The 13266-nt window shown below is 34.3% G+C and overlaps 1 protein-coding gene across 3 annotated transcripts in view; it reads left to right on the top strand.

The window, feature by feature from the left end:
• LOC134668606 (atrial natriuretic peptide receptor 1-like) overlaps positions 1 to 13266 on the top strand; it is a 259800-nt gene that overhangs the window by 157824 nt on the left and 88710 nt on the right. For 2 of the 3 annotated variants that reach the window (XM_063526055.1, XM_063526048.1), the window contains one exon: positions 3288 to 3501. The exons of the other annotated variant lie outside the window; for it this stretch is intronic. In XM_063526055.1, coding sequence (XP_063382125.1) covers positions 3288 to 3501 — 214 coding nt within the window. The remainder of the gene's footprint in view (positions 1 to 3287; positions 3502 to 13266) is intronic. 3 annotated transcript variants of the gene reach the window in all.

The following is a 13266-nucleotide window of genomic DNA, read 5'->3' as shown; positions in this document are numbered from 1 at the left end:
TTCAATTAAATAGGTACTGTGAACTTATAAAGAACAAGTATTGTTTTTTTATAAACAATTTTTTTTTATAATATACATATTATTATGCTTGAAGGAAAGAGAGGAACAATGTTATTCGAGTGAATTTGAATCAATGTAACACTAAACATAACTTGGGTACATCCCCCAGAAGATACTAACGAGAACAAATTTTACTATCCTATCCTAGGTTTTTTTAAATATACCTACACTTGACATTTCACTGATGTACCTACAACATTGTTCATACCCTAAAGTCCATAACTTAAAACGTCGTCATAAATATAAAACTTTATTAAAGACGCACAATAAAAAAAAAACAGATTCGTTCTACATAATTATTCAACAAAAATACCTACGTCAAACAATAAGGAACTGCGTTTATCTATATAGTGCTACAGAGCAAATTTACAGTTGGCAAATTTTCTCTCCGCATTGGCATTCGATTTGGCCAATCGCCACAGGTTCGGATATTGCCATTGGCAAGTTTTCTGACATTACTTGTCAATAGTACAATTGGGATACCAATATTTTACAGTCGCAAACTACCCAAATCTGTAGGTAACTAGTTAATTCTCATTTTGTCCTGAGTTTCTAAATACCTGAACGTCAATAAATTATTGTTTTACTTAGGCTGACCATTTACCGCCACTTTTAGTACATCAGTTATAGTCTGTATCTTTAGGTATTTAAATAAAAGTAAACAAACGATTTGTACATTTTCGGGTAGTTATAACATTTGGATCAGTCACGTCCTGACTTTAACCTACTTTATTTGATCATGTAATGCTTTCATCTACCCCCAACTGGCTTGAGGAGCCATTTGAGGGTATATTTTGTTTATTTTTATTTATATATCTAAAGATACAGAGTATAGTATTCCATCTTCAGACTGTCCATTGAAATTTTTCAGAAAATTTTCTATTTCCATATCTGCCACTCCAATACAGCAGAGACGATAGAGGTTTTGAAAGTTTACAAAATTCAATTCTAACTTGTTCACAGTTTTTTAGGGTTCCGTACCCAAAGGATAAAACGGGACCCTATTTTTCTTAATATTAATGTTTCGTAACTGCGCACATGTCACATTGTGGATTGTTTTGATAACCTTGCCGTTTTTAGACAAAATTACTCGGTTAATTATGCTATTCAAGCGTCATGTTTGATGTAAATATTTTTATATCACAATACGTAACCTTGAGACTGTTTTTGAATAAAATTGCTCTTAAAATGCATCGGTACATACAAAATTTGAATGCCTAAAGTCTATTGTCAACTTTAGTGGTGGATTTGCAGTTTTTGTCGCCCTAGGCCCCAGGCCCTGTAGCCGCCCCTTTCTCAGCACCCATCATATTGACTACATTTTAAGTTATTTCTTGTTATCATCAGCGAATTTTTTGTTACAATTTGCCGCCCCTAATTTTTTGCCGCCCTAGGCCCGGGCCTACTGGGCCTTAGGACAAATCCGCCACTTATATAATTAGTTTAATAATTTAAATTTCTTTTTTATATGTTTACCAGTCAGTAATTAATAATGTGGTTTTCATATAACTGTCAAAATGTTCTTTAATATCATATACATTCTTGTTTCATGGAACGTCCACAAAAATAATAGTTATGAATTAGATATTTTGAATTGTCACATTAATTATATTCTTCTTTCCGAAATTCAACTTAAGCCTTGTATTTTTGCGATTGACTTTCATTGGCATGTAAATGGAATGCTTAGTAAACTTTTGTTAAAATGCGTAATCGGACGTTGCTCCTTAAATATCTGGCAGAAAGATCGGGAATTCGTTGGTTATATTCCAAGACTCATTTTTCAACTCCTTGATATATATTTTTTCGAACCATCAATTTAAGATCTATTCTATTTATGTTATTTTATTTATGCCCTATCTTGTGAATGTGTTTGTGTTTAATTTTATCGGACATTAAATAAAAATCTGCAACACCATGGACTGATTTTATATAACAGCTACATTTAATAGAAAATTCCACAAAAGTATAAATGTAAGACGCAAATGGCTTAAATGTGTCACTCTTAATAAGCTTAATGACCATTAGACATAGATCTGTATCAGCTTCCCGGTTTTCCTTATTCAGTTAGGCACATCACGTAGAAATTGAGCCCATTCTAATGGGTCATGTTTGTTTATCTCTCTTGACCCTTTTAGTTAAATGAATGAAAGATTTATCGTCAGATTTACTAGATTTTTCGTCAAATAAAATCGTTCTTCACACTGAGAAACTACGGATCAGTGTCGACAATATCAAAATGAACCTGATATGTAGTGCGACATAAAATAGTAGCAATTGAATAAAAAGGAATTATAAAATTTCCATACTAAATTGTTGCCATGTTTTAGCATTTTACGTTAAAAATGTGACAGTTATGTAGAAAGTGGCGCCCTCATTTATTTTCTACAATTTCTTATCGGACTAAATTAAGAATCTATTAAATAGTGACCTTTGATTTTTAAAAGATTGAATTTTCAATCACAAATTATTTTGTATAATGACAATGACACTGGTTTTCAAAGAATGATTATTTGGTAGGTTTTCTTGTAAGATTATCAATAGTTAATAATAGTTAATAAATGAAAGTAATGACGATATTTCCACGCACGCACGATTGAGAAAAATGATAATAATATATTTCATATGTCTACCTGTGTTTCTTGCTTTTTAATTTCTTTTATCAAATTTAGTTATCTAGATACTTCTAACAGATAGAAACTATATTTAAGCAATTATTGTTAAATATTAGTGTTGATTGAGTTTATCTATTTAAAAACATCAAAAAAAAATCACGAAAGCCAATCTATACCCCGTTTGCAGATGGAGAAAGTTATGTAAAACACACATATATTATATAGATTTATGTTGCCTATTTTCGAAATTAAATGGGCTTTCCTGACACTCTATATTGGCTTTATTGTCTGTGTCCTTACTAGTAACTGAATTTTATATTCACTGTATATTATCCACTTTTTCTACATTCCTATTTTTAAGTTGATTATGAATGCATTAAGATTATCTACACTGACTTGTTTTACATGTAGAATGTGGCGTCATTAAGTCATTTTCTTAGAAATTATTTTGCACGACCACTTCCAACTTGGCTTAATTGTTATTAAACTGAATTAAAATCTTAATTGAAAGTGTTATGTAACAAACAGCACTCAACTTTCAACTTCTAGTTAATATTCAATTATAACAGCAAATATTATCACACCATAATTAAAATAAGTGTCCTCTTGTTTCAGGTGTTTAACTGGCACCGCGTTGGCATGTTATATCACAACAACGACCCATCTTCTGGCCACGGAAATAGCCAGTGCTTCCTTACCCTGAGTCCGGTGTTCGCAATACTGCAGAAAAGGTCAGGCGCAGACATCCGGAACCTACCATTCGACGAGACCAACACGACTTCGACGAAAATAAAACAGCTTCTGCAGAAACTGGCTTTGAGCACTAGAAGTAAGTAAATATTTAAGTAAAGCTGATATGAAATAAACTCTGTTCTGAAATAATAATGTTTCACTTGTGGCGTCTTTAGATTTGTGTCGAAATCAACTTTCCGCATCTGTCGACAGATTTATTGACGTGATAACGTCTTATAAATCGATGAACACCGGTAGCATGCACGAAAAAGTGTCACGTTGTGGACAAATCTCCATGGTAACGTTGTGGACAGACCTCCATGGTAACGTTACGTAATATAATGGTAATGTTTTCTTATGACGTTATCAACTTATCACGCAAAATTATCGTCCGTAAACCCACTTTTTATTTACAGACAACCATATTTTTTAGTTGCCTTTATGATCACTGCATCAGGCGTATGATGGATGGTGTTACATATATGTATTTGTGATAAAATGAGCGTCACTGTTTAACACCTTGTGATTAAAAGAGACAGACACAGTCATTATTACGCCGGCATGTATACAGGAGCGACCATATACTCCTTACAGGAGAAAGTAAATAAAAAATTATTCTGTTTTACTATAGTGGAACAAGCGAGTTAAAATTACACATACATGATGGATTATTATTGGACATCAGCCAATACTAATGCTTTTACTCAACGAATGTGCTAACACGTCACTTGGGGAACTATTTTCTCTTGCTATTTTTAGATCTGGTTTACGACGGTTACAAGATTATTTTTATCTTTTTTTTTACAATCACTTTACATTCGTGTGATCGTATTTTTTTATTGACGGAAATGCAGGAATAAATCATTTTTATAATAATTGTTTTTCTCATCACATTGTTACTGTTGTTAGTAGGTATGTCTCTTCAAATTATAAACGTTTTAAAACTTCAAGTTATTATTAAATTGTGTACCTATGCAAATAATTACTTACTTTAAAAATATTTTACTAAATAAATAGAGTTTATCTGGCTGAGCGTGGTGCTGCGACTTATGCTAATTAATTTAACCCTTATTTTGCGAGGGTAAAGGTGCTTCATACGGTTGAATCTCATTGTTGCTTATATGTTTAAGATAAATAAATATAAAACTATCACATTATAATAAACTAATCTACGTATGTGATATTTATACATATAGCAGTAATTTTCGGTAATTTCTGTCTAAAAAAGATTTTCACATTAATCCCACAAACAGTTCAGATTACAATACGACCAATTTTTTTTGAACATTTAAGAAATATACGAGGTGTTAAGCGCCAAATACACGTTTATAACTAGTATTAAATCACTACTGTAGTGATTTAATACTAGTTATAAACGTGTATTTGGCATTGTTGTATGTTTTAGAGAAATAAATAAAAAATATCACATTAATAATACTGTATAATAATAATAATGTATAAACATATAGCAGTAATTTTCAGTCATTTCTGTTTAAAAAAGATTTTCACATTAAATCCACGAACAGGGGGCCGATTTTTGAATTTCGATCGCTCGATTTCGTTACTCGAAAATCGGTGGAAAACGACGAAATGCTAATTTTTGAAATACGAGCGATCGAAATTTGGAATCTATTGGTATTGACCACTCGATTTCAATTCTATTAGTAGAATTTACATGCCTAGTGGTGGAGACATTATTTAACAAAATACACGAAATCGAGTGGTCGAATTTCAAAAATCGGCCCCCTGTTCAGATTCCAATACGACCAATTTTTTTTTTACATTTATGAAATATACGAGGTGTTAAGCGCCAAATACACGTTTATATCTAGTATTAAAGCACTACTAAAGTACCTACATGTAGTTGTATACCGAAAGTTAAATGTTTCTCGTTCACAGTACGGCCACAGCCATAATCAGCTTAGGCCGCCGGGTTCCAGGGTATTTGCTCAGGCCGTGTTTAATTTAACAAAGTGGCCTTTAACAGGGATCACAATTTAATTGTAACGTTGTTACCAAGGCTGCCAGTGCCAATGAGATTTAAATGCACGGTGCAATTACGGTACAGGGGGACAATTTCGACTGCGGGGTAATTTCAACTTATCAAAATATCTTCCATGTTTTACATTATTAACTAGAGTCACACGTCACATACAATACATCCTTTTCGCTATCTGGACATAATTATATTATATGGCACTCTAGTTACCTATAATAATGTAAAATATGGAAGATATTTCGAATAGTTGAAATTACCCCGCAGTCGAAATTGATCCCCTGCACTTCATACATACAATATTAATAATTGTCATATTTTTATTAGAAACACGTAAAGCGCACAATGCACATTGTTATTTAACAGTCTAAAATACATACATTTAAACGTATGTATTAGTACATTTTTACCTCAAAGACCTGACGGTCCAACACGGATGGACGGATTTCAATATGGCTATTTAATTGGTATAAAAATAAATGCCTTATAAACCGCGGACGACTTTATTATGCGTCATAAAACCAGTACAGGTGTGAATAAAAGTAAGAATAACGGAATAAACAATCCACCTACGGAACCAGAGGTCTTTCCGCGAACCACGATATTTTGCCTCCCTGTCACACTTACGTACGAATTTACAGGTGCAACAGAGAAACAACACGTCGAACGTGGTTCGCGGTAGGCCAGACTCAGTATTCAAACTTTTTTTACGACCGGTTCTAATTTATAATCTGTTAAAACGGGACCTGGCTCTTCCACTGTACGAAGAGAAGCTATAATCATAATACGGGTAATAAACTGTTTTAAAATTTTTCGGTAAAAATGTTTACATATTCAACATTTTTTTTATTACTGTGTGTCTTAATTGTATGTAGGTAACGAGTGTAAGCATTAATAGTGATAATTAAGTGCTGCCTACAATACATACATATGTATTGTAGGCAGCACTTAATTACTATACAAAATTCTATAAGTGTGTATCCCCCTACGCCGCGCCGACGCCACCGCTTGTCAACTGCGTATCCTAAATATGTACATAATTATACATATTAATTATGTAATATTTATATTCTGACTAGACTCAGTAATTCCCTATTACAGTTGCAAAACATTACCTATTTTGAGCCTTTAAATTGAGAGTATCGGAGCCAAAGCGTATTTTTTTAATCCGCTCAAAAAGTTGTTATTTTAATCCCGTACGTGTAATCGCACGTGTTCCAGTATTGCTTTTTTGGTGTTTTTTTTTTGTTTCCAATAAACAGGGTTCTGTATTTTTTATCTGTGTTATTTATGCCGTTGTGGTGATGTTATTAAATTGTGTTAAGTAGGATACCTACTTAGGTATATATGTGAAATAACCAGGACTACCTTGGTCATTTTACGTTCGAGACCGTTTGCGATGTAGACGAAAAGCGATATACTTAGGCAAAATATTACACTAGTCATTTTGCGTTCTATATAGACCGTCCGCGACTATACCACTCAATTGATAAAATATTCCGACGAAAAATCATCATATTCGTGAAAAATAGCAGTTTTGTTTTGGTATTTCGTGGGTATTTCATTGGTAGCAAGCATTTCTAATTTTCTGACAGTATGTATTTAAATATTACCATTGCTGTATATGTTTGTATTCTTATGGGGATAAGGCCATATATCGTGCTGGACGTCTTATTTTCTAGTATTTTTGCGCAGGAAGCTTATTCTAGGATGTAAGACGGTACATGTTAGGTGTCACAGGACATCAGGTTTAACCAGTAGGTAGCTATAGTTCCTGCTCGTGTTTTTAGCATTAGAAAAAATGTAAACAATCTTGATGTGTCTTTTAATTGAAAAACACGTTTTAAAAATAAGTCACGGCAAATATGTAAAGGTGGCCATTGACGAGCCTTCCAACAGTCCAAATTGCGTGGCTGCAATCCAAAATCGGTCCGTGTATGTCAAAAGCGTACAATGTTTAATATTAGGATGCCGTCCATTTGGATGAATCGATTGTAACGGCATCCACTTGGAAGGCTCGTCAGTGGTCTGCTTAACAATTATGAATCTAATACAATCATTTATATTCTTCTGCTGTCATAAGTAAAAGCTACTGATTTTTAAAAAGCGTTTTTCAATTAAAAGACTAGTCAAGATCGCTTACCTTCTTTGTGCTTCTTTCTAATGCTAAAAAACGAACTATATACGATCGAATTTATATGCTAATGTTGCCCGCTATGAGAGCGACAAACGTGCGCGTTTTAATGGTGATTGGTCTCTCGTGGTTCCTTGGCTTTGAGCAAATTTATACATTATTGGAATTTATTAGCTTGTTCAATTGTTTTGTTTTAGTTGTAACATCGTTTGAGCAGAGGCATATCTATGTATATGTATATTTTGACGTTTATACACCTGTGAATGAGATACGTAGGGATGCCTCATGAATAATCAATTGTGTAATCGGCAAATATGTTGGTAAAGCAAATTTGTAAATGTGAAAACCATATTTCAAGATATAAGGAACTTAAGTGTAAAATAATACCGAATTAGAAACGAGTTCTTTAATTTCAAGCGAGCGAGGTATCAAAAAAAGAAACGCCTATAAAAACGCCGATAGAACGCGCGCACGTGTAAGATACCTAGTACGTTCACATAACTTAAGTTGTATCCAATCGAGAAAATTTTTCGCCAATCTGATGAAATTCTCCGATCGAACAGGGCCGTGCGGACGCAAATATCAATTTGATTCCCCGATCACATCAGCAGGTGCGGACACAAAAATGTCAATTTTCATAGTAAAATGCAAATTGGTGATTTAATTTGTGTACGTATGGACGCTAGATGAGATTGACCAATTATTTTCCTGAACAAATCGACTGATTTCGTCAGTCCCGTCTGGATACCCCTTTAGTTTAGTCATTAAACTTTATGGTTTTATATCCATAGATAATGAAACCCCACACAAAGGTAAGACATACAATTTGATGGTTGACCATAAAGGATGACTCAAGCTAGACCGGGCAGTGCCTGGGTCGAGGCGTCCGTTTCTATGACGGCTGATCGGTACGGTGATCACGTGGTGCTTTCCATACAAAACGACGCACAGTGTTCCGTCTAGAACAAGCTAGGTGGACAAAATTCATTATCAAATTTCCACTAATGGGTAATTAGATTAGATAAATAACATTCTTAAACCCCCAAACCCATGAATAGATCATGCCTAACTTTCTAATTTTATGAGTTATAGGGCGCCGAAGTCAGCTAACGAGGAAAGTGCAATCGCACAATTAAATCAGTTGCAATTCTGTGATGCGTTCAACAACATCTCTTTCAAGTAAAACATTATATTGTGGAAAGTTGTAGTAATAGATCTTATAGCTGAAGGTAAGCACTTTATATTTTTCATTTAAACATATTCATATCTCTCGTAATAGTGCAATATATGTAGCATTAAAAATGTACTTTAAAAATGTTGAATTTTTTCTTAGTTTTCGAACTTTGATAGACTGGCAAACACTTGACAACACTTGACAACAGTCTAGATTTTACATATAATGTACTACCATTATCCTTCTTTATGATGGCGTATATTTCATTTTTCACAAATTTTCACAACATTTTTTTTTCTTTTTTTTTGCAGAACACGTTTTCTCTATTTCAAGGAAGGGGTTTTTGAAGAATGGACAAATAACGGGAAAAAAGACGGAAATTCCCACCTTTATCAGTTTATATTGGTAAAATATGAGTTACGAGATTTCACGAAAGAGTCTGAGAGACGGTTGAAAAATATTTAAACCAGTTATTCATCAAAACTGAATACCAAGTGGAATAGTGCGTTAAGATTAAAGAAGCAATTTGTGGAAAAGTTTAAAAGGGGTCTGGATGGCCAAAATATAGAAATACGAGTGTGCATAACTAGATCAAGTACATCAACGTCGTCTGAAAATGTTAATCCTGCAGGAAGACCCAAATTAAACTTCAAAACTTCCTCTTTCAAAACGAAAAAACGCTGAATTAAAGATCTGGTACAATTACGTAGTGTTTTAACTGCTGCTTAAATCCCGATTGATTCGTCATCGGCAGGAAATAGAACACGGCAAAAATGTTAAAAAATATTAGAGAAAATCCACATAAGCCAACGTAGTCTTGTTCTTACGACAACAGTAGGAACTTCAATGAATTCTAGGCAGCTAAGTGTTAATGAGGCATTAGCATATTAACTATATTGAGTCAAAATCGAAATATACAAACTTACAAGCAGACTAAAAAGTGGTCAATGAATGCTGATCATCATAAATATCCATTATATCATTATTTGCCCAATGCAATAGGTACATGCGTGTTATATCCTTCAGAAGAACTTCAAAAAACTTACGCAAAACAAGGAAAACAATTATTATTCTGATATAATACATGTGTTAGAACAGATTATTAGGTTATTAATCATTAACAGATTTAAAATAATTTATTATTAATAATAAGTTAAGTTTTAATTAATTTTTTATATATTTTTTTATTTTTTTGTATATTTTTAAGTAAATAATTTAAAAAATAATGTATCTAATGAACTGTAAAATTTTGTTTATCATTGGGTTAATCAATTATTTGTAAAAAATATATAATTAATTTAAATACATATTTTATTTTAATTTTTTTACTTTTTTTCATGGTATTTTAGAAAATTTAATAAATTATATTTAATTGAATAATATTAACCATAATACTACCCAAAAACATAAAAAAATAATTTTGTCCACCTAGCTTGTTCTAGACGAAACACTGTGCGACGCGCCGGAATCTCCGGCCCGACCCCGGCCCGGTCTAGCGTGAGTCAACCTTTAATCGCGTATTTAGATTTAAAGATTTACCTCCGACGTTTCATTTTAATATCTACGTCTGTTTGCAAAACAGCTAGCAGCTCGGCTAGTCTGTGGCCATGAGTGCTTAAGCCCATTCATAATATAAAAAAAAAAAAGTGTCAACTGTCTCTGAAGCTAACTAAACTAACTTACCTACTACATAATCTTTTACTATAGAAATAAAAAGCACGACGTAAGATTTAATTTACTGCTGACCGATGTATCACTCCGTCGTACGTCGTACGTAATCATGTTCAAACTGTACACAGAGGAAACCACAAGCTCGTTTGAAACAGTAAGATGAATTAAGTAGTTAGGGACTGCCTGCTACAAAGTCCATCCGATTACATGACCCCAAGGTCGTGTATACAGGGGTGGTTAAAAAATAACTCATTCCTGTTGGCAGGGAGGTTTTGGGATTATATTGAGCAACTTTTACTATGGGACCAACCCCCGAGAAAACAAGTGCGAGTCGGACTCGCGCACGAAGGGTTCCGTACCATAAAGCAAAAAAAAAACGGAAAAAATGCAAAAAGAAAACGGTCACCCATCCAAGTACTGACCACCCCCGACGTTGCTTAACTTTGGTCAAAAATCACGTTTGCTGTATGGGAGCCCCACTTAAATCTTTATTTTATTCTGTTTTTAGTATTTGTTGTTATAGCGGCAACACAAATACATCATCTGTGAAAATTTCAACTGTCTAGCTATCACGGTTCGTGAGATACAGCCTGGTGACAGACAGACGGACAGACGGACGGACGGACGGACGGACGGACGGACGGACAGCGAAGTCTTAGTAATAGGGTCCCGTTTTACCCTTTGGGTACGGAACCCTAAAACAGACTTTTTCATACATTCCCTGCCTAAGGGAAATAAGTTATTTTTTAGCTACCCTATATACAATCACTGAATTGGTGATACGGTTAATTAACGAGCAAATGTTCCGTTCGATATTTGAGAGTTAAATGAAGGTCACCCGGGTCATCCATGGCGGATGAAGAGTCACATAATGACCTTGCATGGATTGTAAAAATGTGCCAACCAAGAATCCAAGTTGGTCTTTCTATGACGAAATAATCGAAATTGTATAATTTCACTTGCATTTGGTAACCTGTCATTATATCGGTAGCCATATCGGTTTGCTATACCTACCCAATTCCCTCCTCTTGTTTTCATGGCGTATATTTGTCTTAAACTCTGTGTATGATAATAAGGATGACTCCCGTTAGACTTTTCTGTGACATGGCAGGCGATCACGTGATGCTTTCTATAGAAAACGATGCGCCGGAAGCTCCGGCCCGGACACGGCCCGGTCTAACGTGAGTCATCCTGTAGGTGTGTACTTGGTACCTACATATGTATATGTATTCAAATATAGAGTAGGTTAATACCCTATATCTGGCTGTACCGTACCTATACCTAACGGATTACGAGCAATCTTTCAAGCTAAATCCCCTTGCCGCTACAAAATTCAGTTGTTATTCTAAACATTAGCTGCACTATTGAAAGATTATGCAAATGCACCGACTTCCTGTTCCACTTCGAGATCCAACTTGATCTAATTCAAAAGTACCTCCACTTGCATATTGATGCGTTGCATATTTCTGCAGCAACGCGTTTGATATGCAAAACAGAGGATTAGATTGTGTTAGTTTTATGTGATTGGCGTGTCATTGTGAGTTGAATATTAATTTGCTTGATGTAACAACAATGTTTAATACAACAATAGCAAGGCATTCATGCGTTTTAGTATCACATTTAGGATATAGATACTTCAAACATACACAGTATGGATCTGAGCGTTTAAAGTTTACTGTATAAATTAAAACAAGTGACGTTCGAATGTCACCTAAAACTGCATTATTGGCTGTGGCGTCATTGTTGCCGCAGAATGAACGTCATGTCATAATCGTGGCAGTATTGAAGCATTCCATGGGCTGTCCCGTAGGTACAAACGCAGTTTATTTTCTGTGTTGCGGCTTTTTTTCGGAATTTAAGGCAGGCGACTATTTTTCTGTGCTTATTATTGACCATTTGTCATAGAAAAGGAAACTCTTATAACTGCAAATCTTCAGAAAATTCGCGTTTGTACGGGACAAACGGTAGACAATTTCATGGAATGCTCCTATTGCGGCGGCGAATGCCAATTATTTTATCAAAGAACATTAACAGATGCAGGTGCCCAACAATGACGCCGTAACAGTAATTCAGCTGGGGCCGATTTTTGAATTTCGAGCGCTCGATTTCGTCACTCGAAAATCGGTGGAAAAAGGCGAAATGCCAATTTTTGAAATACGAGCGATATAAATTGAGAATTGAGTGGTATTGACCACTCGTTTTCAATTCTATTAGTAGAATTTAAATGCCTAGTAGTGGAGATATTATTGAATGAAATATACGAAATCGAGCGATCGAAACTCAATAATCGGCCCCCTGCAGTTGACATCCAAAACGTCAACTTTACAAACCTAGCAAAGCAGATCATTATACAAACTAAAAACTCCGAAGTAACTTCGAATTAATATAACGGCTGCAAAATCCGCGTGTATATCTGTATACACACATTTTAAAGCCGTTATATTATCTGCTGTAAATTTTGTTTATTTACCTACCCGTTTATGTCGTAAAATTTGGCCATTAATTAACGAAATAACGCAGCTTCTCAATTTCTTAATAAGTTTGTTTGAGTAAACATACCTACATGTCGATCCCATTTACCCCCGTTAATTTTCACAACTGAATAAATCGGATTTCATTTTGGGAGGTCGTTAATCCGATTCAATTTAATTCGTATTTCGCAAAGTATTAATTTGTGTGGGCATAATAAATAATCAGTGTTGCATTTAAATTGTACATTAACAGTTATAGTACTTCTGTTTTGCAGAAAAAAGGCATAGATTATTTTAAAAGATCCTTGTTCTACTCATAGGTATTCAAATAATGCTCTTGGGAATTTGCGTTGTAAAGATCGTTTAAAGGGAAAGATCGTCTACAAGCTATTTCGTCGCTTCTAACTCTTGCGTTT

This window comes from Cydia fagiglandana, chromosome 1 (assembly GCF_963556715.1).
Source record: "Cydia fagiglandana chromosome 1, ilCydFagi1.1, whole genome shotgun sequence".
Taxonomy (NCBI): Eukaryota; Metazoa; Arthropoda; class Insecta; order Lepidoptera; family Tortricidae; genus Cydia; species Cydia fagiglandana.
Note: the sequence above shows the minus strand (reverse complement) of the source record. Positions and strands in the feature narration are given on the sequence as shown.